This window comes from Maniola jurtina, chromosome 25, assembly GCF_905333055.1.
Source record: "Maniola jurtina chromosome 25, ilManJurt1.1, whole genome shotgun sequence".
In the NCBI taxonomy this organism is placed as follows: Eukaryota; Metazoa; Arthropoda; class Insecta; order Lepidoptera; family Nymphalidae; genus Maniola; species Maniola jurtina.
Genome location: NC_060053.1, coordinates 6506524 through 6534427, shown reverse-complemented (window position 1 = coordinate 6534427; position 27904 = coordinate 6506524). Strand labels below are relative to the sequence as shown.

Below are 27904 nucleotides of genomic sequence, written 5' to 3'. Positions count from 1 at the left end.
ATTTTTAACATTATTAATTATTAAGGTGCATGAGACGGGTCTGCCCGCGAAATTCAAAAATTTGGTTTTCGGTTTTTGGTTAAAGTAGCCTTATGACATTCTAATTGCACCAATCAGTATCATCTCCACAGGTTTATATAAAAATCTTTACTGCAAAGGGTCCAGTTTAAGAAATTAGCTATAGTATCGACTAATTTATGAGTATAAATACTACGTATAAAACTCATTATTTTGGACTAATTTCTTAAATTAGACAATCTCAAGTACTTAAAGATTTTTATATAATCCTGTGAAGATGATACTGCCATTGTCGGAATTGGAATGCCATAAGCCTACTTTGTCGTATTGATTTAAAAATTGCGGAAAACCAAATTAAATTTGAATTTCGCGGGCAGACCCGTCTCATGCACCTTAAAAGAACATACTTATTAATGTAATGGTCGGTGATCACTCACCACGTCATCCTTGGAATCACACTCGCAGAACACGTTGGAGACGTTGGGAGGGTTGCTGTCCAGCGCGCGAACCAGCTCCACGCCGATGCCTTGCTGGAACAAAACAATTTATTTTATTCAACGAAACAATATTTACAAACATCAATCAATCAATCAATCAATCAATCAGGCTGTTTGTGTCCACTGCTGGGCATAGGCCTTCGCAAGAGTTCCCCACCCACTTCCCGCTATCCTCTTAGGGTGAGGCCAAACGGACGTAATTTTTTGAGTTGTAAGTCGCGTAATTTCGGTTGCGTAATTTCTGCTGCATTCAGTTTCATACAAAAGTCCAGTTTGTGCCACGCGGCGCACAACTCATTTTGCGTCGCCGTGTGGCACGAACTGGACTTTTGTATAAAACCGAATGCAGCAGAAATTACGCGACGGAAATTACGCGACTGACAACTCACAAAATTACGCTCGTTTGGCCTCACCCTTAAGGTCGCCAGTCCAGCGGGTCGGAGGTCGTCCCACACTGATCTTGCTGATACGCGGTCTCCACTCTAGAACACGTCTGCCCCAGCGGCCATCAGTTCTGCGGCAGACGTGGCCTGCCCACTGCCACTTCAGCTGGCTAATTCGCTGAGCTATGTCGGTCACTCTGGCTCTTATGTTTACAAACATGATCTACCACAAAAGTAAATACACCGTCCAAGCAATCATCAGTGAGCATCAGCAAACCTTCTTAAGTTACCCGACGTCCCGGGAAAGGCATCGGGTTATTTCTACCTACTAAAACCTCCTCGGTGGCTCTCCTCAGCGCAAATTGGGAGACTCCGAGATCTCTTATGAACATCGGACACTTATCTTATGAACACTAGCACTTCTCCTTTCAGCAAAGGTTGCCTGGTAGAGATTGCTCCAAGCAATAAATCCGCCTTTGCACACAATTGTTTTTTTCTATTTTCTTCTTTCTGTGTTGTGATCCTTTACATGTGTTTTTGTGTGTAATAAAGTGTTCTATCTATCTATCGGTGCTCTCCTTACGCGACGCCCATTGAGGCTCGTCCTCTTATGTAGGTACGGTCGGCCTCAGAATTCGAGTAGCAATTCCGCGAAACTATCGCATCAAAAAACTATCGCACTATGACCTTTTTCTATAAACACGCAACACACACCTAATGTATGTGCATTACCGTGCCACGCGAATATGATCATGAAGGTGCTAAACAACTTACGGCCTTTGACTGTACAGCCTATTGAGGCACGAGATCGTATGTGCCTACCAAGATATGGAAAATATTCATGTCTACATTAATTTCCATGGATTACCATCAATGAATAACAATGTAGGCAGAGTACCGTAAAGAAATTGATTTGTGTAGCCACGCATAGACAATGGCATATGAAGGTCAAAATATAATACAAGGTCAAGATTTTGTACAAATTTTATGTTCCTAGGTTGCGAGCCTCATGTACCTATTACTAGATCATATATGGGCGGCGGTAATCACTTAACATCAGGTGACCCGTCTGCTCGTTATTTTTAAAAACTTACAGAGTCTGTGAAATGTTGTAGAGGTTAGTTAGTAGAGGTTTCAGACTTCAGACCTTTGCGATGCGAAAATGATAATTTCAATTTATCATAATTTTTCGGTTGCCTGTCTGTCGATACGCCTTGGAAAGTTCTGAACTATGCTCCTGAGAAAAGCATATTATACATAATCTTAGATTATGTAAATGATAAAACAGCGTGGATTTGACTCGCTCCAGCAATGCGCGGGACTTCAATTACTTTAATACACGGCATAATGTTATATATCAAATCTTTAAAAAGAGCAACCGCCGAGTTTCTTGCTGGTTCTTCTCGGCAGGAAAAGCATTCCGAACCAATGGTAGATGTTCTTGACGCTTCAAAAGTACTTGTAAAAGTCTAATTGAATAAAACTATTTTGAACTTCGAATTAGAAATCACAATTTTCCTATTACACCTGTCGGGAATCGAATCCGGGAACTTCATTTATCCTCACAACACACACCACTGCGTTCGGGGATCATTAATCCTTTGGTAGAGGTCCAGAAAACCGATTCCTAAAAAGGTTTTCAATAGGAGCAATGCAAGGACAAACAAATGACATCAACTAAAGTAACCTTATGCATTTGGCAAAGCTCCCATACTAGCGTTCGCAAAGTTTTAAAACAATGGGAAAATATCGTAATTTGTCGTACCAGCTTGCTCTTTGGCGACCCCATAAAGTGTAGTACTCTCGACTTCCATTTACCATCGGGGATAAGTATCTACTTTGAGATTTCGTTATATTTTAAGGACTTCTTACTATAGATTCTTATCTAAGTGTTTTCGATTTAAACATCCATACTCCATACTAATATTGTAAATGTGAAAGTGTGTCTGTCTGTCTGCTAACTTTTCACCGCCCAACAGTTTAACTGATTTTGACAAAATTTGGTAGAGTTAGCTTATATCCAAGAGACGACATAGGCTACTTTTTATCTCGGAAAATCAAACAGTTCTCACGGGATGTTTAAAAACCTAAATCCACGCCGACGAAGTCGCGGGCAACCTCTAGTAATAAAACATTTCAGATACCTACTCATTTTTTGCGCAAAGGATCAGCCTGGCTATCCAACGCGGAAATACAACCAGTATTTTTAGCACTATTCAGTCAGTCAATTTAAATTTAATTTTACAATGTTTGTTCGCTATTTTTGTTTAACAAAAGTAAATGAAGGTTACAGTAACTAGAAAAGAGCTGATAACTTTCAAACGGCTGAACCGATTTTCTTAGATTACAGCTAGGAACACTATCGATCAAGCCACCTTTCAAACAAAAAAAACTAAATTAAAATCGATTCATGAGTTTAGGAGCTACGATCCCACAGACAGATACACAGATACACACGTCAAACTTATAACACCCCTCTTTTTGGGTCGGGGGTTAAAAAAAGATAACAAACAAATTATTAACACATAAACAAGTAAAATATCTAGGCAATAACCCCTGAGCCGGCGGGGTTGGCAGTATAAGCTATTGTTTTGGCAAAACGCCATGGACTCCCATTGTATGGGGAAAGATATGGACGATCGATAGAGCTAGGTTGTAAAGGGAACTCTAGGCTAGACAACATTATTATGGCAGTTAAGGCACAAACAACGTCTACCGTCTTTATGTACTGACTATACCTATTATTATATAAGTATTTACATAAAAATATATTTGAAAAACCGATTTCCAAAACCACTACAAAGTCAAAAAATATTTTTTATTTCTACACGTGTATGTACCTATGTATGAAGTCAGGCGAGCTTCACGCAGCAAAATAAAATATAAGTAGGTACTTACTAGAAACTAATTTCAATTTTCTTTTATTATGCTCGCACTCTGTTACGCACTGCATCCGATCCGAATTCGTAAAAAAAAAAGATTCCGACGAACTGAGAACACATCCTTTTTTGAAGTCGGTTAAAAATACGGTAAGTAGGTATAAAAAACTCGGACCGAATTCGGATATTGTCTATTGTTGTCTACGCACTAATCCGATCTCTGATCCAAATTAAAGCTATTCAATGGACATATACGTCATATTATGTCCGATTTGAATCCGAGGCACATACGAGATATTCTCACGGATGACGGAGAGAAATCGGATGACGGAAGTCGGATCTAGTGCGTAAGCTACCATACAAAATTAGTTCTATGAATACTTCGGAACGTATTTTCACGGATTCGGATCGGATGCAGTGCGTAATATTCATCTTCAATGTTTTGCAAATTAAGTAGCAAGCGAGCTTTGTAAACAGACGCGAAGCTTTTGTTGAAATGTATAGAGCGCACTTTGACTTTGCTTAGACTTAAGTTTCAGTTAAAACGAGACAGATTTATGCCGGCTGTATAACGCTGTCTCGTTTTAACAGTATCTTATGTTTGAGCTTCATATTACAAACACCCTGTAGATCTCAGCCTTAGAGTTTCGGGACGCACCCTATGTCCTCGCGGTTTAGAAGTGACGTCATAGATGACATCACTGGCGACGCGAGGCGCCCGAAATACTAGGTGTATTAGTGGTGGCAGTATATAAATACCACCGTCACTCACTCACGCTCAACTACTAAGGCCGACAGATTTTTAAATTAAATCTTTTTGTAGGTATGATTTGAGAATACGGTAGACCTCAGATTTTTTCAGAAAACCGGCCAAGTGCGAGTCAGACTCGCGCACTGAGGGTTACGTACTCGGGTATTTTTCCAACATTTTGCACGATAAATCAAAAACTATTACATAAAAATTAATAAAAATCTGTTTTAGAATGTACAGGTAAAGCCCTTTCATATGATACCCCACTTGGTATAGTTATCTTACTTTGAAAATTGAAACACGTTTAATTTTTTTTTTTTTTTAAATGATGTAACCACAAATTCGCGGTTTTCAGATTTATTCCTGTATTTGTGCTATAAGACCTACCTACCTGCCCATGATTCTAGGTCATCGGGAAGTACCCTATAGGCACAGCCTTGAAATATTTTCGTTAACCTGTGCTATAGGTTTCTTGACAGACAGCCAGACAGACAACGAAGTGATCCTATAAGGGTTCCGTTTTTCCTTTTGAGGTACGGAACCCTAAAAAACTGAATACAGGCCACCATCGCTTATCAAGGTGTTTTAATATGTACTTATAAGCCGGTGCCACAGCGAGAACACATAGCAAAGCTGTTAGCACACCAAGCTACACTACAATGTCATCTTTTAACCCTTCTCATTTCGCGAGGAGGCCAATGTTCATTAGTGGGCCGGCGATGGTTTTTTTTTTTAAAAAGAATATTAGCCATGTTAAATGACTAATATTCGCCTTTCCTCTCCAAGTAAGCGTCAGGCTTGTGCTAGGAGTAGGTACGACAATAGTGCAACGGGCGGGGTTTGAACCGTCGACCTTTCGGTTTTCAGTCCACTCCTTTACCGGTTGAGCTATTGAGGCTATAAAGGCTGGTTTATGATGATGATGATGATGATATTTATCTCTTTTAATGACATTTTCGTTTCGTAAGTTCCTTAAGCGAGTAACGAGTATAACTATATAGTCGATAGCTGGTCGCTTTTCATCGGCAATGGGACAGTGGGCAGTTTTCAAGAGGATCGTTTAGTTGTAAACCATACAAAAAGCGATAACGCTTTTCTCCCTATAAATGTAGTCTAATTTTCATAGTTTTTAACCCCCGACCCAAAAAGAGGGGTGTTATAAGTTATAAGTTAAGTGTCTGTGTATCTGTGTATCTGTCTGTGGCATCGTAGCGCCTAAACGAATGCACCGATTTTAATTTACTTTTTTTTGTTTGAAAGGTGGCTTGATCGAGAGTGTTCTTAGCTATAATCCAAAAAAATTGGTTCAGCCGTTTAAAAGTTATCAGCTATTTTCTAGTTTTCTTGTAGAAAATAAGGTTAGATAACCCTTAGGTTCATAATATTCAAGTGTCAATCTTGTCAATTGACAAATGTCAAGCTGTCAAGATGGACGTTGCCTAGATATACATAATTATTTATTTGAAAATGATTTGTCGGGGGTGTTGAAAATTTTTAATTTACTTACACTTGTTAGTAAAGTTGTTGATATAATAAAGAACTATGTTCGTACGTTTTAATTTTAAAGAAATATTGCTTTTGTTAGTTTTATTTTTTATTTAGCTAGCCTTATCTGATTCCTATACTTACAAATCCCGCGTGGAATGGTGCCTGCATTTCCACGCTGGACAGCCAGGCTGAACCGTTGCGTAAAAAATGAGCCAGCCCTTCTGTCAAACTAGAAGGCTATTTATTTTATTAGATTAAATGTATTTATCTCTTTATTTTTAACCCCCGACCCAAAAAGAGGGGTGTTATAAGTTTGACGTGTGTATCTGTGTATCTGTCTGTGGCATCGTAGCTCCTAAACTAATGAACCGATTTTACCTTAGTTTTTTTTTGTTTGAAAGGTCGCTTGATCGAGAGTGTTCTTAGCTATAATTCAAGAAAATCGGTTCAGCCGTTTGAAAGTTATCAGCTCTTTTCTAGTTACTGTAACCTTCACTTGTCGGGGGTGTTATAAATTTTTAATTTACACTTGTATTAGATTAAATCATAGATATGTATTAAATGTATGTCTCCGCATCATCTAGTGACTAGATTCTATAGTTTTAAAGATAAGACTTGTCTGTATATCTACTTAGATATACTAAGGACGAACCTAGGACCTTGAAACGGACTCCTAGACATGTAGGCGTGCCAACACAAATGGATATGCGTGACGGGGCGGCGAACTCACAAGGCCACTGTGTAGTAATTAGCTAAAATTACAGCCATCAGCTGATGACTGGAGACATTCAGATACCTATGCAAGGCATAATTTGCTGGATTTAGGGTTGCCACGAGCCACTTCTTGATTTACGAGTTATTTATCAGCATAAAAAACGGGTTCTAGTTTTTTTTTTTGGGAGACAGTGTTTTACAAAGAATTTTAGGGTTGCGTAACTCAAAAGGAAAAACGGAACCCTTACAGGATCACTTGTTGTCTGTCTGTCGTATCTGTCAAGAAAATCTATAGAGTACTTCCCGTTGACCTAGAATCATGTAATTTGGCAGGTAGGTAGCTACGTCTTATAGCAAAAGTAAAGGAACAAATCCGAAAACCGTGCATTTTTGGTTATATCACAAAAAAAAAAATATGTTTAAATTTTCAAAGTTATATATCAAGTGGGGTATCATATGAAAGGGCTTTACCTGTACATTCCAAAACAGATTTTTATTTATTTTTATGTATAAATAATATAGTTTTTGATTTATCATGCAAAATGTCAAAAAAAATACTCGAGTACGGAATCCTCGATGCGCGAGTCTGACTCGCATCTGGCCGGTTTTTAGTTAAATTGCTGTCGCGAACTATAACTTCATCCATATTAATTCAGCTATTTGACTTTTATAACAATATTATGAAAATAAATGTTTGGTTTGAGCTAGTAACGCCAGGTTCTATCCAACAGAGCAGATGTTTACTTGTTCAGTTTAGAAGCCAGATATCTGGAATTATGAATGAATCACTAAAGACTAAAATTATCATAACATGTTCGCTGATGTAAATATAGGTGTATCTACTCTTTCAAGCATGAATGTCTTTATATACCTACCTTACCTACCTACGTAACTATTACACGCCGATCTCTTGGCTAGACATTCTAGTGTTTTCAGTTCTGACTGCTATTTTTTTTTAAATTCAGATAGAAGTTAGCCTTTGACTGCAATCTCACCTGGTGGTAAGTGATAATGCAGTCTAGATGGAAGCGGGCTAACCTGGAAGGGGTATGGCAGTTTTCATTAAACTCATTCTCCTTAGGTTTATAGCTATCTGCATTCTGTATCTGCAAGCAAGGATTTTTGAAAATTCGAACCCTAAAGGGTTAAAAATAGGTTGTGCAGTCCACGCGGACGAAGTCGCGGACATAGCCTAGGCAAAGATATAGTCGTTTCATACCCTACCTAGCCTATACATTTGAGCCTGCCAGCTTCAGGTTTTGTTAAAAGATTCACTTGTGTTATGAACTGTGGTATTCAGAACGCAAGAACGGTAGCACTGGGATCGCCTTACACCTATAAAGTTAAAACTTATGGAACGCACTTTGACATGCTCAGACTTGAGTTTCAGTTAAAACGAGACAGATTTATGCCAGCGGCATAGCACTGTCTCGTTTTAACAGTGTCTTAAGTCTAAGCAAAGTCAAAGTGTCCTCTAATCTCAGGCCTTAAGTATTCAAGCACACCACAGTCCAAACGTCTTACATCATCTTCATCACACATTGACTCTTCCACCAATTTGACATCAGAATCCCTTTGACATTACTCAATCTTCCCGGATTCTTCACACAAATATAAGCATTATACACACTTAGCACAAGTTCTAAAATTGTCTGCAGGTCAATGAAATTTTGAGCAGCCCCGACTGGCAATTTGTATGGCTGCCAAACAGCGACAATCGTCCATTTGTTACTAAGCTCGGGAGATAGCTTTGTTTATTTACTATCAAACACTATTTATACTTCGATAACGCTAATTGGACTATTTGTGATAATATTGTCGCTTATTGTTGTTGCTCTTGAATGCCGTAAGAGAACTAGGAATTAGAGCAATTGATATCACAATTCACAACCATTTTTGGATTTCCCTCATAGGACCACTTCGTTGTCTGTCTCAATCAATCAATCGTTTATTTCTGTGTCTATCTGTCTGTCTGTCCGTCTGTCGTGTCTGTCAAGAAACCCTATAGGGTACTTTCAGTTGACCTAGAATCATGAAATTTGGCAGGTAGGTAGGTCTTATAGCACAAGTAAAGGAAAAAAATTCGAAAATCGTGAATTTTTGGTTACATCACCAAAAAAATTAAAATAAGTTTCAATTTTCAATGTAAGATAACTATACCAAGGGAGGTGTTAGATAAAAGGGCTTTACCTGTACATTTTAAAACGGATTTTTATTTATTTTTATGCATAATAGTTTTTGATTTATCGTGCAAAATGTCGAAAAAATATCCGAGTACGGAACCCTCGGTGTACGAGTCTCTCGCACTTGGCCGGTTTTTCCCTTTGCTTGTGCTATAAGACACTGTTACTTGCCAATTTCTATGATTCTAGGTCAACGTGAAGTACCCTAATACTTAGGTTTTGATACCCTTGATGGGTCTTGACTGACAGAGAGACAACGAAGTGATGCTACAAGGGTTCATTTATTTCTCTGGTGACACGGTACCCTAAAAACCACAATTTGCGAATTTTGCTTTGACAGCTCAACGTCCATATAAGTGTCCTTTTGAAAGACAATAGGCTTTTCTTCAGCTTACGAAACAAAGTGGGTATTGTTAGATACCCTGTTGTGTGAATTTGCTTGTCTTGAAGAAGTTCTTTATCATTGCATTGCAATTGTTCAGAGTTCTCGTCTTATGATATAGCTAGCTGATGGCCGCAGCTTCGCTCGCGTCGATTTAGGCTAATCTTCTACTTGTCAGTGAAAGTCCCGTCATTAGCCCGTTCAAATGGTTTGTAAATAGTTGGTACAGTCATAAAGTAGATACTTTTAAGTTTTATTTGCAAAACTAGCTGATGCCCGCGACTTCGTTCGCGTGGATGTAGTTTTTTAAAAATCCCGTGAGAACTCTTTGATTTTCCGGGATAAAAAGTAGCCTATGTGCTAATCCAGAGTATAATCTATCTCCATTCTAAATTTCAGCCCAATCCGTCCAGTAGTTTTAGCGTGAAGGAGTAACAAACATACACACACACACACACACACACACACACACACACACACATACAAACTTTCGCCTTTATAATATTAGTGTGAAGTGTGATAATGAGTAATTAATTTTATTTACTTGACAGACGTACAAATAGCGATGATGGGGTCTTCAAGAGACCATTTTGTTTATTTATTTGTTTATATAAACGACTTTATTGTTAACATTTGTTCATCATGTACATTTGTTAGTTTTGTTGAGTATGTACACTAAACGATGTGCGACTATTATTATTCTATCACCTACATATGTATAATACATCTATAACATGTTACATGAGGTATTTTACCTACATTGTAATATTTTTAACTATCAAAACTACGATTACCAGTTATTAGTAAGGTTTTCTACGAAAAATTATTTTTATATCGCTCAGTGAAGTAGCAATGTAAAACCAACCGATGTCAAATGTTTTGATGGCTTTCATTTAGTGATGATCACTGAATTAACGAATCACCCCGCAGGTCTTAATCACACTAATATTATAAATGCGAATAAATATAATAAAGGCGAAAGTTTTTGTGTGTGTGTGTGTGTGTGTATGTTTGTTACTCCTTCACGCAAAAACCACTGGACGGATTTGGCTGAAATTCGAAATGGAGATAGAGAATATCCTGGATTAGCACATAGGCTACTTTTTATCCCGGAAAATCAAAGAGTTCCCAAGGGATTTCGAAAAATCTAAATCCACGCGGACGAAGACGCGGGCGTCAGCTAGTTAATAATATAAATTCTGTAGAATTTTATTGGGTAAGAAATATAATCAAAGCCAGGTGACGCTTTAAAAACAATACGTGACATTTTTCGAAGTATTGCAGGTTTCTAAAAAAACCAGACAAGTGCGAGTCGGACTCGCACACTAAGGGTTCCGTACCATCCTACAAAATATTTAAACATTTTTATGTGCAATACTGCAAGTTAATAACAACAGCGCCATCTATACGTAATTTAGTGACTATTTTTTTTCGTTAACACATTTTTTTGTTTTGTGATGTACCTAACCACACGGTTTTCGGATTTTTTCCTTTACTTTTGCTATAAGACTTACCTAACTGCCAAATTTCATGATTCTAGGTCAACGGAAAGTACTCTAGGTAAGTATAGGTTTTCTTGACAGACACGACAGACGGACAGACAGACAACGAAGTGATCCTATAAGGGTTCCTTTTTTCCTTTTCAGGCACGGAACCCTAAAACGCTTAAAAATCACATTTCATAATCTACAGACATTTAATCGCTACCTATCAGCTTGGCGTCATCGAAGGAATTAGAAATTAGGTTCGATGCTTAAAATTTATTAACAGGGCTCTCTCCGTCACTCGTTTCATACAATCGTAGTTCCAATTTCATTTGAATATTAAGCAACCAAAGTCCATGAAATTTTGCAGACATATTCTAGAAACTAATATCTGTGTCTGTGGTGTTTTAGATTTTTCTAAAAATATGTAGTTTTAAAATTACAGGGGCTCAAAGGTTTGTATGAAAATTTTTAAGACCGCGTAACTTTGAAACTGAATATTTTAACAGAAATCTGGAAAACCACAGACATAGATATTAGTTTCTAAAATATGTCTGCAAAATTTTATGGACTTTGGTTGCTTAGTATTCAAATGAAATTGGAACTACGATTGTATGAAACGAGTGACGGAGAGAGCCCTCTTAAGCTATTGAAGAAACTATGAGAACCATAAGAAGGTATGCAAAATAATTTCAATGCGCGACCATGAGTCAGGCCCATAAACCGATTGCAGCCAAGCGTGTCTGATAAGTTTTATGGCTGTTTCGACATTAGATTAGCTACTATAACTATGTAATATGTATAGTACATAGTTGCTAACTACTGGGCATAAGTACCTACCTATAAGTATTGTGTACCTATAAAAAACCGGCCAAGTGCGAGTCAGACGCGCGCACCGAGGGTTCCGTACTCGTGTATTTTTGCCGACATTTTGCACGATAAATTGAAAACTATTATGCATAAAAATAAATTGAAAACTGTTTTAGAATGTACAGGTAAAGCCCTTTCATAATATGATCCCCCTTTGGTATGGTTGAAAATAGAAACACATTTTAATTTTTGATGTTACCACAAATTCACGGTTTTCGGATTTTTTCCTTTACTTGTGCTATAAGACCTATCTATATACCTGTAAAATTTCATGATTCTAGGTCACGGGTAGTACTCTGTAAGTTTTCTAGACTTTCTCTATAGATTTTGATTTTTCGTGCAAAATGTCGAAAAAATACCCGAGTACGGAACCCTCGGTGCACGAATCTGACTCGCACTCGGCCAGTTTTTTGCCTATTTTGTATTATAAGTAACCCAAATGTTCAGTTGAATAGTTTATAGGAAGGTACCGTAAACTCAAGGTTGAAATTTTTCCTCTTACAATGTTCTCGGAAGAAGTAAATTCTAATTTCCGCTCCACTGCGAATACCATACCAACTCTACATATAATATCTATAATCTTTAATGTACTTGAACCAGTTTTTATTCCAGGCCATTAATTCCTGTAGCTCGCCGCTCACCCTTGAGACTCGAACTTTAGTTCAACACTCAAAACTGATCGAGCGAATTATAAAATTTGGTATTATAGGTCAAAAGAATAACCTGTCAAACTTTTTTAATGCTCTGAAGTTGTGACGAGAAACATTGCAATATCAAAAAAATATAATTAAAAAAAAACAAGAACAATTCGTTGACTTAAATAAAACAAGTGTCAAATTAAAAATTTATAACACAATATAAGTGAAGGTTACAATAACTAGAAAAGAGCTGATAACTTTCAAACGGCTGAACCGATTTTCTTGGATTATAGCTATAAGAACACTCTCGATCAAGCCACCTTTCAAACAAAAAAATGGGGCTACGATGCCACAGACAGATACACAGATACACACGTCAAACTTATAACACCCCTCTTTTTGGGTCGGGGATTAAAAAAAGTGTTTTTACAATTCCCACCTTTTTTGGCGATAACTCAAAAACTTTTTTACAGTTAACGGCTTTTTAGATATCGGATGGCTGAACGTGTCAATCAAAAGCATCTAACGTTTGATACGACATGTCTCCCAAAAATGTCTGACTAACACTTGGCTACCTTCCTTATGATTGGCTTAAATTCGCTTTCGTCAAGAACATTTTAAATGCCTACAGCCAATAACTTCCAATCAATTAGTAATTCGATTTTTTTAACTGTATACGATTTTTTAACGCTTTTGCAATATTGGCTAAAATTTGCACTAAATCTAGATTCAACCAATTGCAAAACATATTCTAGGCATGCAATACTTGAATACAGATAAAATTTAAATCTTCATGGTCGACTCGCTTAGTCAATTAATTATTATCTGTCGAAATTAAGTAATATATCTGTCTGTGCTATTAAATTTTTGCGGTTTTTTTAAAGAAAACGTAAAAAATATAAGAATTACGAAAAGAGCATAATAGTAAAAACCAAAGAGTAACGTTTGCCGGATACATGAGTTAACTATACCTACATATTTGCCGAAGTTTGCCGACTATCAAGACATTTTAAAAGCTACAGAAATGATAGTAAATAGGTCATCTCACCTCCTCGACTGACTTCTTGGAGAACTCGTTCATAGACACAATCCATTGCTGCACAAGTTCATTCACAATAACAAGATCATTATATAACCACATCAATGTTTCGTTAACCCACTGTACGCTCGCTGCATCTGGACCAGTGCATGTCGGGATGATGATGCTCTGGTGTTTCTTCAAGTTTAACGTTTCAGGTCCTGGAGACATACGACCTAGCCGTTTCTTATTCGGAGGCGTTGCTGGGACGAAGCTCGTTGGCTTAGACGGTTTGAAGGAGCTAGATTTGGACGTAACTTTGGCTGTAGTAGCCAAAACACTATCAGAGCTCGTGATAATTTCGCTGGCCGTCTTCTTCTCTTCTGTCGTTACTTTTGGCTTGTCGACTTTTTCTTCGACTGGCTTCTTGCTGAATCTTCCGTACGCCCATTTCGCCACTCCAAGGATGATTATAGAGATCAGTACCCATATGAATATAAGCATTACTAGGTTGTCCATGGCTGTGTCCATATAATCAAAGCTGCATATAAGGTCGTCAACCGCTTCGGCTAAGTCAGCCATAGTTTTCCATGGTGTTTCCCACCATGCGGCGTTCACGACCGCCGCTTCGTTCGCCTCTACTGAGTCTGGGCCGGACATTTTTTTCAGTTCTATTTCTGAACGCACTATTTTTGGACGCAGCTCTCTGTCTTTATTCGCCCGTCTCGCTCGTGCGCGCGCGCTCGAAATTCGAATTTCAAATTCGCATTATTATTATCTTCACTATCAATGTTTTCTTTTGTTATCTTTATCACGGATGCGTTCAAAAACAAATTCTTTTTTCCTATATCTTGTTAAAATTTTTAACTCGCAAATTATTTACAACCTTTAAACTCAATTGTTCTTATGTTTTTTGTGGTCAATGTTTATAGTTATTATGAACACATGTTTGGGGATTTTAAGGCTTGTTAGATTATTGTTTACTATAATATTATGTCGTTCGTTCGTACGGAGTCGGGGTTTCAGATTGTCTTCGCCGTGTCTTGGTTTTCGGATTTCACACCATGTTCTGATCGAAACTCTGGGAACAAAGGAAACAAATAGTGAGTAACGCATAAGATACAACATTTTCTTTGGGATTAAAGACTTCCTACTCTACGTCTCTTATCCATATTGGTATTTACTGGTCTCCCTTAGCAGAAACCTGTCAATACTCCGTACTCGTACTCCGGATTTTTTCTTTACTTGTGCGATAAGACCTACCTACCTGTCAAATTTCATGACTCTAGGTCAACGGGAAGTACCCTATAGGAAGCCTATAGGTTTTCTTGTCAGACACGACATACAGACAACAAAATGATCCTCCAAAGGGTTCCATTTTTCCTTTTGAGGTACGGACCCGAAAAATTAGTAGGTAATCACCAAAATTAAACTATTGAACTAATTACATCGATGTTGTAATAATTTTATGGTTGTAATGTGGTTAAAGATAATATTGAGGTCAGAATGAGGTCATAGATCAACCGCTGTCTACACATGTTGTCTGAATGCTTAGTGTTACAATGAGTCAATACCTAAGGACCTAACATTACGTCATTTTCTATTATGTATGCCTCAAAAACCTTCCCACTTTTTCTTTATATTATACTTCCACTAGGCTTCTATTGTGTTAGGTTTTTTGGGTTCCGTACCTCAAAAGGAAAAAGGGAACCCTTATAGGATCACTTTGTTGTCTGTCTGTCCGTCCGTCGTGTTTGTCAAGAAAACCTATAAGGTACTTCCCGTTGACCTAGAATCTGTTTTAGAATGAACAGGTAAAGCCCTTTCATATGACACCCCACTTGGTATAGTTATCTTACATTGAAAACTGAAACACATTATAATTTTTTTTTAAATAGTGTAAACCACAAATTCACGGTTTTCGGACTTATTCCTGTACTTGTACTATAAGACCTACCTACCTGCCAAATTTCATGATTCTAGGTCAACGGGAAGTACCCTATAGGTTTTCTTGACAGACACGACGGACGGACGGACGGACGGACAGATAGACAGACAACAAAGTGATCCTTTAAGGGTTCCGTTTTTCCTTTTGAGGTACGGAACCCTAAAAATTATCAATCTATGGATAAGAATTAGGTAATCTCTGTCTGCAGTCTGCATTCCTTCTCCGATTGTTACTTCTGTCCGAAAAAGGACCGAGAAACCTCTTTGGTCGCTCCTAAAGAAGTTTTAACAGGGCTCTCTCCGTCACTCGCTTCATACTATCGTAGTTCCAATTTCATTTGAGTATTAAGCAACCAAAGTCCATGAAATTTTGCGGACATATTCTAGAAACTAATATCTGTGTCTGTGGTGTTTTAGATTTTTCTAAAAATATGTAGTTTTAAAATTACAGGGGCACAAAGATTTGTATGTAAATTTTTAAGACCGCGTAACTTTGAAACCGAATCTTACTTACTTACTTACTTACTTGATCAACCCATTTCCGCCCCACTACTGAGTACGGGTCTCCTCTCAGAATGAGAAGGGTTTAGGCCATAGTCTGCCACGCTGGCCCAATACGGATTGGCAGACTTCACACACCTTGAGAACATGGAGAACTCTCAGGCATGCAGGTTTCCTCACGATGTTTTCCTTCATCGTTAAAGCAAGTGATATTTAATTGCTTAAAACGCACATAACTGAAAAGTTAGTGGTGCGTGCCCGGGATCGAACCCCCGACCTCCGATTAGCAGGCGGACGTTCTAACCACTAGGCTATCACAGCTTTTTTTGAAACCGGAAATCTGGAAAACCACAGACATAGATATTAGTTTCTAGAAAATGTCTGCAAAATTTCATGGACTTTGGTTGCTTAATATTCAAATGAAATTGGAACTACGTTTGTATGAAGCGAGTGACGGAGAGACCCCTCTTAAGTAGTTCAATAGGTTACACTACACACGAATGAGATAATATGGTCAGAAGGAACGAAAGTAGTTTAGGTGACTGATTACCAAAAACTTGCTACCGCCGTGACCTACTGAGGTCACCAGAGAAACAAGTTCATAACTTAATCATTATTCACACACGTAATACGCGTCGTCCAATGATATACTTAGTACAAAGATAGAAAGAAAGCACAGTCAGAGCCTATGCCTGCTTTTGACGTGACAACGTCTTATAATTCGATAGAGCCGGCTGCACGCACGAAAAAACATGACTCATGCGGCGTTACCTCGCTCTGAGGCGTTCCATGTAAGGCTTGAAGTGCAAGCGAGAGCGCGGAACGAGCGACAAAGAAGCACAATTGGCCTTTGTTGTCACGTTCAACTATCGTCAGTAAACCGACTTTACAGACAACCAATTTTTTTCAGAATAGAATAGAAAAGATTTTTATTCAAGTAGACTTTTAAAAGTGCTTTTGAATCGTCAAAATAATTTATTTTCAACTCTTCTATTTCATATAGTACACAGTCTCTGAAATTTATTAAAACAATGAATCTAAAACTAAAAACCTTATTAAAAGAAGTCCCTTTAGACAAGATTCCGAAGATATCGGCAGCGTTCACCCTTTGAGTGGCTAGACTAATTCTTTGTCTGAGGTAGCTGCCAGGTCTTCGGTCTCCTGTGATGTCGTCTAACCTTTTAGTTGAAACTGGTACTGATTCTGAGCACAACTAAATTTTAGAGTGTTCGCATCCTCTTCTTACTAATGTAATATGAAAAGGACAGCCATAGTTTCACAGTTTTAAATTTAATTTAGAGCTGTCAAACCTCGTGACTTTAGCTGCCAGTCGCGAGCCTATTGTTTAAATTTGTAGCGTGCACTAAAAAGAGTCTTTAAATGTGAAATTCATGTTCCGTCCTTTTTTAGCAATATTAAAAAGAAAAAGATGCAGATACTCTAAATTTAGTTTAGCGAAAGACAACAGAATCGGCGCCACATTACACACAAGTTGCATCATCACCATGCATATATCTTTGGTGGTCTTATATCAATGGTAGCGACCTTGTCCCGATGACATCATCGAGGCCGCGATAACAACGGAGTCTTAATAGCTCTTAATTCAATAACAATAGAGAATATTTTGGAATAATTGCCAGTTAGTATTAATTTTGTAATATTTTTTGTTATATTCATTATTATTTATTTATTTTAACGTTTAATTAATAGTGCATTTAAATTTTTAATATTGTAACTTGTAAGTTAATATAAAACTGTAGTAACCGTAACTGACTGACTAACAGGGACAATGCACACCTGAAGAAAATATTTCTTGAGTTAACCAGGGGTGCAAAGGGAGAATTTTGATAAATTCCAACGGGTTTCTTTTAAATCGGTCAAGTGCGAATAGGACTCGCACGCGAAGGGATCCGTACCATCGCAAAAAATATCAATTTTTAATTTTTTTTTGGAATGTAAGCAAAAGCAAAAGCAAAACTTCACGGTTTTCGGATTTTTCCCTTTACTTGTGCTACATACCTGCCCATGATTCTAGATCAACAGAAGTACCCTATAGGTTTTTGACAGACACGACAGATAAACAACAAAGTGGTCGTATAAGGGTTCCTTTTGTCCTTTTGAGGTACGAAACCCCAAAAACCTAGAATATCGCGAGTAAATAGACTATCTATAGGTATTTATGGGTTAAGTTATTTACCAAAAATATTTTCGATTCACAAAGAACTATTGTTAAACATAAAACCACTAATGATCACTAATCTGTAATCACTAAAACTATAAACACTAGGTATCACGTCCACTCATCACAACCAATACCGCGAGACTGGATTCAAGACTTAAGAGTTAAGAGTCAAGTCACTCAAGTACTCAAGTCTAAAGACTAAACTTGAAACTGGACGAGTAATCAAAACTTCAAAAGTCACTAAAGGTGACGCATTTCGGTGCTTATTAGGGTCCATACCACAAAAGGAAAACGGAACCCTTATAGGATCCATTTTTGTCGGTCTGTCTGCTTGTCCGTCTGTCGTGTGTATCAAAAAACCTATAGGGTACTTACCGTTGAACTACAATGAAATTAGGCAGGTAGGTAGGTCTTATAGCACAATTAAAGGAAAAAATCCGAAAACCGTGAATTTGTGAATACGTCATCAAAAAAAAAATTAAAATGTGTTTCAATTTTCAAAGTAAGATAACTATACCAAGTGGGGTATCATATGAAAGGGCTTTACCTGTACATTCTAAAACAGATTTTTATTTATTTTTATGCATAATAGTTTTTGATTTATCGTGCAATATTTCGAAAAAAATACCCGAGAACGGAACCCTCCGTGCGCGAGTCTGACTCGCACGTGGCCGGTTTTTTTCTTACAAACGTAGGAGTGTGATCACTACATTATTTGATACTAGCTGATACCCGCGACTTCGTTCGCGTGGGTGTAGGTTTTTAAAATTCCCGTGGGACCCTATGATTTTCCGGGATAAAAAGTAGCCTATGTGCTAATCCAGGGATAATCTATCTCCATTCTAAATTTCAGCCCAATCCGTCCAGTAGTTTTTGCGTGAAGGAGTAACAAACATACACACACACACACACACACACACACACACACACACACACACACACACACACACACACACACTTTCGCCTTTATAATATTAGTGTGATTATACGCTCAAAACTATTAAAAGTATGTATTGATATATAGGTAAAACATTGAAATATATATTATATATTGATTTTAAAGTTGAGCCTCGAAAGATTTTTTTTTTCTCTCTCGTCTGGCTTTACAAAGATTAACCAATGTCAAGTTTGTAGTTATTTGTAACAAGTTGGTTAAACTATACAAGTATGGACCCCGTCTGTGCCGGCGCTCGCCGACACATGCACGGCACCCGCTTAGAGCGCTTTCCAGTCAGTTTTAACAAAAAAAAAAACACTTCAAAAAGGCAGGGCACGCCCGCCATCTAACACCAACACAGACGAAGTCCCGAAAGATTTTAACACTATGATAACTGTGCGTAAATAATCTAGTAGATAATCTTATCAGATTAGTTTGACAATTCTAAAATAGTTTAACTTTGGACATAGTTTACTTATTTATTAGTTGATATAACTTTACAATGCAGACATATTTTACTTATATATAATTTAGTCTATAGTCTATGTACTTTCCCTAATAAATACAGCGCGATAAATATTTATTCTGGTTATTATGCTAACACATTTACACGTTTCCACGCTAATTAACTTTACATACGATAAATACCTATAGTACTTAGATAAGTTCCAATAACCATTGTACTTACATACATAACAATTAATAACTGATTCACATCATTATCAATACTAAAATTTTAAAAACACAAAGTTCACAAAAACAATGATCCATTTACAAATTATTCGACACCTAAATCATTCGCCCTTGTATCCACTTTGTATTTGTTTATTAATCACCTCATACCTTCGTAACCTAGATTAAATTGTGTTTGTTCCATTTATTACCGAATCTTCGAGTATTTTGGGTAAACAATGATATCTCGATAATTTGCTTAAGGTTATTTTCTTACGTCATGATATTTACAAAGACTAGTTGATAGAATCGACGGCCCCCCTGGCGCATCGATCATTATAAATCGAAGGTACCGGATTCAATTCCCGGTAGGGGCAATTCAGGCATTTATAATTTTACTTACTAAAAATTTTCACACTTTAAAAAAAAAAAGAATACTAGCCATGTTAAATGACTAATATTCCCCTGTCCTCTCCAACTACGCGTCAGGCTTGTGTTAGGAGTAGGTACGACAATAGTGCAGCGGGCGGGGTTTGAACCGTCGACCTTTCGGTTTTCAGTCCACTCCTTTACCGGTTGAGCTATTGAGGTCTATTCCTTTGGGCGCGGAACCCTAAAAGCTGGAAGATGTAGGTAAAGCTAGAGGTCTTACTTGTCGATCCATTTGAAATGCTACCCACACGTTGAAATTCACACATTTCATTGATAACTCGAGACGATGACTAACTTATCGCGTAACAATGCTATCTGCCTACTTAGTACGTTTACTAGAATTTGATGATTCTTCAACGTAGACGTTCAGTCAGTCACGTTTCATTGATGCATTATGATTTGATAACACCACTCCAGATAAAGTAACGACAAATTTTTCAACTCTCCTTACTTCATGTGAAAATATTACAATGAAACTTAGCTAGCTTTATCTAATTACTATACAGATCATGCACGCGGGAATGGTGCCAAAAATACTGGCTGCATATCCGCGCTGGACAGCCAGGCTGATCCGTTGGGGAAAAATGAGCCAGCCCTTCCGTCAGCCGATGGGCTATTAATCGCGGTAAAATGTCTCGTAATTTTTTTAGCACTAAGACTCCATGGCCCCAGGGTCTCCACGGCAAACGGAACAAAAATGTAACTCTCGATAAGAAATGCATGGCAGTTTCAGCCATTTCTGCTGCGGCTCCCGGTCTTGATGCTGTCTCCCTGATATGACACGGGGCCAATGTGTCAACGCACGTTGCGTCCCACATTAGTGCCCGTCCCCGCTACCAGGAAACCAGCGTCAATCCATCAGGTCTCTTGCCATCATCCCGACTAATCCCTTCTTTATTGTAGTTTTTATTGTAGTCTTAATTGTAGTTTTTATTGTTAGTTTTAAGAATTATTGTACTTTTGGCTTATTATTATAGATTTTATACTATTTAGAAGTTTTAGATTAAGCATGTTGAGTTAGCCTGTAAGTGAGTATACATTGATAGTCCTAAGTTTATATAAGTCGTCATAATTACCTTTCTTTGTATACCGTTGGCTTCCTATTAAATAAAAAAAAATAAAAAAAATCCCTGCCAGCTCAATGAGCGCAGGAACGTCTATGGTGACAAGAGTCCTTTTGATCGAACTATTCATGTTCTTAAAGATGTGTGGAGTGGCAAAAGAGCCGCTGGCCAAGTGCGGATTGGTAGGGTTCACGAGCCAACTTTATCATGCTGACTAATATTCCCCTTTCCCCTCCAACTAAGCGTAAAGCTAGTGCTAAGAGTAGGTACGACAATAGTGCAACTGGTGGGGTTTGAACCGGTAAGTGGCAACCTTCCGGATTTAATCCTTTAACTATTAAGCTATCGAGGCTAAGGACATTATTAAATTACAAAAGTCATAAAACCAATAATAAAAGCTTTTTGCTTCACATTTTAAAATATTTAAAAAAAAATCCTGTTTATTTCTTGCTGTTACCAAACTGTAGGGTCTGACGCAATGCTGACATCATACCGCAAGAGTTAAATGGCATCACCAGTCACCACGAATAAATCCGGTCAAGTTAGAGTCGGACTCGCGCACAACGGGTTCCGTACCGTCGTACAAGAAGTGACACTTTTTTTATTTTCATGGCGGTCTTTTTTAACCCTCGATCCAAAAAGAGAGGTGTTATAAGTTTGACGTGTGTATCTGTGTATCTGTCTGTGGCATCGTAGCTCCTAAACTAACGAACCGATTTTAATTTAGTTTTTTCGTTTGAAAGGTGGATTGATCGAGAGTGTTCTTAGCTGTAATCCAAGAAAAACAGTTCAGCCGTATGAAAGTTATCAGCTCTTTTCTAGTTACTGTAACCTTCACTTGTCGGGGGTGCTATAAATTAATTTACACTTGTGAAATTATCATTGTTTGTTGTTATAGCGGCAACAGAAATACACATTGATTTCAGCTCTCTAACCTATTACGGTTCACGAGATACAGCCCGCTCACAGACAGACGGACACCGGAGTCTTATAAGGGTCCCGTTGGTACCTTCGGGTACGGAACTCTAAAAAGCGAAAGGTTGACAACCTAAAGTCGAGCTGCATTCCCCGTAGAGCGAAGTCAGTAAGTCACTGAAGACCAAACTGCAGATTAAAAAAATTACTTTTTTTGATAGTACATAGCTATTTCTGAATTTATAACTTACTTTCGCCCTTTCAGGCTTATGTTTTAATATCACACTAATATTATAAAGGCGAAAGTTTGTGTGTATGTGTGTGTGTATGTTTGTTACTCCTTCGCGCAAAAACTACTGGACAGATTTATCTGGGAATGGAGGTAGATATTATCCTGGATTAGCACATAGGCTACTTTTTATCCCGGAAAATCAAAGAATTCCCACGGGATTTCGGAAAACCTAAATCCACGCGGACGAAGTCGCGGGCATCAGCTAGTAAAATATATAACCATCCGTGTGCGAGTCCGACTCACACTTGACCGATTTTTTTTTCAGTACAAGTGTTATTTTTAACTAGCTGATGCCCGCGACTTCGTTCGCGTGGATGTAGTTTTTTAAATATCCCGTGGGAACTCTTTGATTTTCCGGGATAAAAAGTAGCCTATGTACTAATCCAGGATAATATCTACCTCCATTCCCAGATAAATCTGTCCAGTAGGTTTTGCGCGAAGGAGTAACAAACATACACACACACATACACACAAACTTTCTCCTTTATAATATTAGTGTGAAGTGTGATTCCACGACCAAAACTACGTCAAGGACCAAGGTCAAAGAGCTTCATGACTTTGACGTTATCTGTGATCAATTGATGGATTAAAGTCTTCATACCGTAAATCTTTCCTTATATTTTTGGGGTTTCTTTACAAAACAAGAAACTCTTAGAGCCAGCGCATACGGATGGAGCGGAGTAGAGCCGAGAAAACTGATAACAAAACGCGGAAACACGAAGAGGAAAGAAGCTCAGCGCGCCCGCGACGCTAGCCGCTCCTATGATAAAAATAAAGAAAGGTTATCAAGCCCCATTCTACTCTGCCGGTATGCGTTGTGTCTAATATTTTCATCCAGTCCATCTGTCTTGCAGAAAAGTTGTGTGGATTTTTTTTTTCTATTCTTTTAAAGAATATTAGCCATGCTAATCATGTCTAATACTTCCCTTTCCCCTCTAATTAAGCGTAAAGCTTGTGCCAGGAGTGGGTACGCAATAGTACAACGGGTGGGATTTGAACCGCCGACCTTTCGGAATTCAGTCCGCTCCTCAACCGTTGAGCTATTGAGGCTCTAAAGGTATCGAGGTTGTTATCAAGAAAGACGGCACGTTCAGCTCCACTCCGTCCCATATCCTAACGGTGTGTGGTGTACTTTACATTACCACCCTGCCATAGACGGTCTGAGCTACACGAGTAGACTCGTGTGGCCCAGACCGTCTGTGGCACTGGCACGGGAGGGGGCGGGGTGCGGCAAGCAGTCACTGGAGTAAAAAAATAGCGGCTGCTCTATTCGAATCCAGCGCTGAATACTGGATTATAGACTGGATCGAGATATGTTTACATTGGTCAAGTATCGATCCAGTGTCACTGGAATCAAATATTGAACCAATGAAAACCGACTTACGGTATGTCCGTCCGTCTATCCAGTTACGCAGAAATGCTATTTTGAATTAGGTACGAGTAAGTATTGTTGTCAAAGACGCCTTGGCTCCACTCCACTCTGCCGGTGTGTGTTGTGCCTTATATTTTCGTCCGGTTTGCCTGTCTGTTGGCGATATGCAGATGTTACAATATTACTAGCTGATGGTGCCTTATATTTTCATCCGGTTTGCCTGTCTGTTGGCGATATCCAGATGTTATAATATTACTAGCTGATGCCCGCGACTTCGTTCTCGTGGACGTAGGTTTTTCAGAAATCCCGTGGGAGCTCTTTAACTTTCCGGGTTGAAAAGTAGCCTATGTGTTAATCCGGGGTATAACCTATCTCCATTCTCAGCCAAATCCGTCCAATAGTTTTTGCGTGTAAGAGTACCTAACAAACACACAAACCTTCGCCTTTAGTGTGATGTAATTAATAAAATGTATATGTATGCAAAACTCTTACCCAAAAAGTCATGTCATTTACATTATGTTATGAATGACGCAAGTCTTTAGGTAGGTATAGGTACCTACCTATAATATTTAAGTAAGGTAGGTTATATAATATATAGCAAGGTTATGTTTCGTACTTAGTTTAATATGGCTAAAGTAATCACTTACAGAAACAAATTAAGTGAGTCCAATTGTGCTGCCATTTATAGCTTTTAATTTTTTTGTTCATATTTGATATAGGGCTGTCAAAAATACTGCAGGATGTTTTTTTTAATTTTTCAGTCACGATTCAAAAATATTCTGTTCAATTCCTACCTGATAAAGTAAATAGATAAAAAAAGTTTAATAAAACTATCTACAATAACGTGCAGTTTAAAAAACCGGTCAAGAGCGAGTGGATTTGCACACGTAGGATTCCGTACACACTTATTAGGGTTCCGTACCTCAAAAGAAAAAATTAGGAACTTAAAGGAAAAAATACCCGAGTACGGAACTCTCAGTGCACGAGTCTGACTCACACTCGGCTGGTTTGTTTTTTTTTTTGATAGCAACCACAAATTCACGTTTTCCCGACTTTTTTCTTGTGCTATAAAATATTGCTATCTGCCGAATTTCGTGATTCTAGATCAGTTGGAAATACTTACCTACTCTATACGACAATGAAGTGATCCTATAACGTTTTTTTTTTTCTGGAGATACGGAACCCTAAAAGCCATCAAATTTTATCGAAATGCATTGAAACCTTTCGAAATCGATAAAAATAAAGGGCATCCCTATAAAAACATGTTTCGCAAACCCGTATGACTAGTCCAACTGATACAAGAGCTGGGTCAGCGATGCAATGCAGATTATGTTAATGAGATATTTAAATATATTATATTAAACAGCACTAAAACCCATGAAAACATATGAAAGGGCTTTACCTGTACATTCTAAAACAGATTTATATTTATTTTTATGTATAATAGTTTTTAATTTATCGTGCAAAATGTTGGAAAAAATACTCGAGTACGGAACCCTCAGTGCGCGTGTCTGACTCGCACTTGGTCGGTTTTTTTATATTTTAAACCAAATATTAATATAAGTAAGTAATTAGTAAGTAATGTGCATAACAAACTGGTTTTCCTTGACCATTGAACTTCCTTTTAACATTGAAATAATACACGTACTTAGGTAATTTCAAGGTGATTTTTATTATTGTCTGTACTTATGTCTTATAATAGTGTTTTATCTACCTCTTTAACCAACTGTTATTACGTTAAATATACCCATAATTTTAATAATATACCTGCTTACCAGCGGTAAATAACATAACAGCTTAAAAAATATACTTAATTATTAAAATTACTTAATACTAAGTATATATAACATTATACCTATTATATGTATAGTAAACCTCTAAATAATTATGTTGATTATGTAAATTATTCTTGGTGCTATTACGTGGATAAAAAACATAAAAATAATTTTAATTAAGTCAGTAGTTATAAAGCAGCGCAGAATCCAAAAAAAAAAGAAAAATCTAGTATCAAATCGTAATAGGTATTCTGTCGTATGTAGATAGATGATGCCCGTAACTTTGTCAACGTTGATTTAGGTTTTTAAAATCTCGTGGAAACTCTTTGATTTCCGGGATAAAAAGTAGCCTTTGTGTTCCTTAGTTCAGGGTACAAGCTATCGTCATTCCAAATTTCAACTGAATTTTGTTGAGTTATTTTGGCTTGAAGGAGTAACAAACATCCAAACTTACACATTTAAACCTAATATTAATAATATTTTATACACAGTAAAAGTAATCATTTATTTCGATGTTTTTAGTAACTTATCTACTTATCTACTTATATATTATTACATCCTTGAACTTTGACATATTGTTTTCGGTTTCGATAAATTTTCACATTTAATTTGAAATATTACACAAATACTAAAGTAATACTTAAGTAATAGATTAGATTTTAATTATTACTTGAGAAATATAAAAAAAAATTGCAGAATAAACATAGTTATGTAATCAATAAACAACATTTCTACGATTAGCAAATCAAATGAGCAATCAATGATCTAAATATTGACCATTTGTAACGCAATGGAGCGAAAAGGCATCTCCAGATCGAAATTAATTCGAATACTTTTACATTTTTGCATTTATACTGTAGGTACTTAAGAGTAATTCTCTATCGAAGTAAAGAATGGCGGAGAAAACGAAACGAAAATAACTTAAATTACAATTCAAGTAAGTTATTTTCGCCAACTTACCGAGTATATTTTGTTGAAGCAGTATGCAACATGTAGGTGTCAAAAACATTCCATTTTTTGAGCTGTGTCGTGTAAAAAGTGGGGCAGTGAAAAGAGTTCTGGAAGCTAAAAGCAATAAAGCAATTTCATAGGAAATGTACTGAAAGAGAAGCGTAAGAGAAGTAAGAGCAAAAGTGCAAAAATATGGGGGAAGAAAATGTGTGGAACAGAAAACATGATCGAAGCGAAAGAGAAAGCAAAAGAAGTGAAATGACGAAGCAAGAGAAGCTTCGGTTTCAAAGCAAAGTTGAAGCAAAGCGGAGAAAAGATTTTAAAAAAATTCACGTAAAAAAATTGCAGTAGGTAACTTTAAATTAGATAAGTACCTACCAACTTTTACAACGTTCGTTCGATTTAGAAAAATCAAAGAAATTTAGGTAAAACCGTGGTTTCTGGGAAAAAGCAGTGTTAAGTAAATAGTACTTTACAAGTTATAACACAAAAATCATCGTGAAATACACATCAAATTAAATATGTAAGTAAATACACATCTGCCTATTCTAGTCATTTTCAAAATACATATAAGAGTTCAAATCAGAGAGCTGTTTAAAACTAAATAAAATATTTGACAACCCTAATTTTAACTAAGTAGGTACTCACTATCAATTTTGGACATAGTTTTTCAGTCTATTTACATAAAATTATTAGTCAAACCTTTTACTTTTTAGTTTTTATAAATATTAAAATCATTTGAATATAAGTAATTCTATGCTAGTCTTATTGATATTTTATTGATTTTAGATTGACACATTGTTTACAAAAATGGGTTACTATTGGTTACTTTTTTAATTTCCATAATCAATATTTTTACAGGTAACTAGGTAAGTTTAAGGTAGATAATATAAACGTAATTTACCAAAAGAAAGCACAACAATTTATCTTTCCATTGCATTATTTTATTAAGATAAAGCATGCTTACCTCACTTTACGTCCAAAACACGATTTTAGTACACGAACAATTAAACCACACGATTTTTAAATCAAACTAACCAACAGTTCAAAAACCATATCAAACTATATACAAAAATCACTCATAGACAATTTTTAGTTATTTTTAGGGGACTTATTGCACTATTCGTTATGTTTTTCGTAATAAAAACACCACAATAACACAACAGTCGAAGGAAACGGGTCGATAAAATGCGCGCGAAAACGTCCCACTCTATACGCAGTCTGTGCCGCACTGGTTTGACATATTGTAACTTAACGCAAAGTTCAAAATGGCGGTGTCGTTGCCTTGCGCAATGTAAATTGTAATGTTACAGGCTACAGCTGTGATTTTTGAACTCAAACTTAATTCACATGCTGTTCCTCTAGCGCTAGCCCTAGCAAAGTCGGCCCTAGGCATCCTATTTTATGATCCTAGGTTAGTACTTTAGGCGAATGACTTTGGTGCCCTTTGCGTTAGGTATAGCAAAGTCGAGGAATCATAGATATGTCGAAGAATCGATTTGAAAACTTTTAGTAGACGTCCGCCTCCTGATCGGAAAGAACGCAAGCACCTTGATATG

At 37.2% G+C, this 27904-nt stretch overlaps 1 protein-coding gene across 8 annotated transcripts in view; it reads right to left on the bottom strand.

Moving 5' to 3' along the window:
- Positions 1-27574, bottom strand: part of LOC123878204 — a 55346-nt gene extending 27772 nt beyond the window's left edge. For 7 of the 8 annotated variants that reach the window (XR_006798785.1, XR_006798788.1, XR_006798786.1 and 4 more), the window contains exons 1-3: positions 17951-18069; positions 13336-14386; positions 456-548 (exon numbers count right to left, since the gene is read on the bottom strand). Coding sequence is in view for 1 of the 8 variants with exons in the window: in XM_045925322.1 (XP_045781278.1) it covers positions 456-548; positions 13336-13965 (723 nt within the window). In the remaining 7 variants the exon portion in view is untranslated. Of the gene's footprint in view, positions 1-455; positions 549-13335; positions 14387-17950; positions 18070-27312 lie in introns of those variants that run through there. The other variant, XR_006798789.1, reaches the window with a different exon arrangement.
- Between the last annotated feature and the right edge of the window lie 330 nt (positions 27575-27904).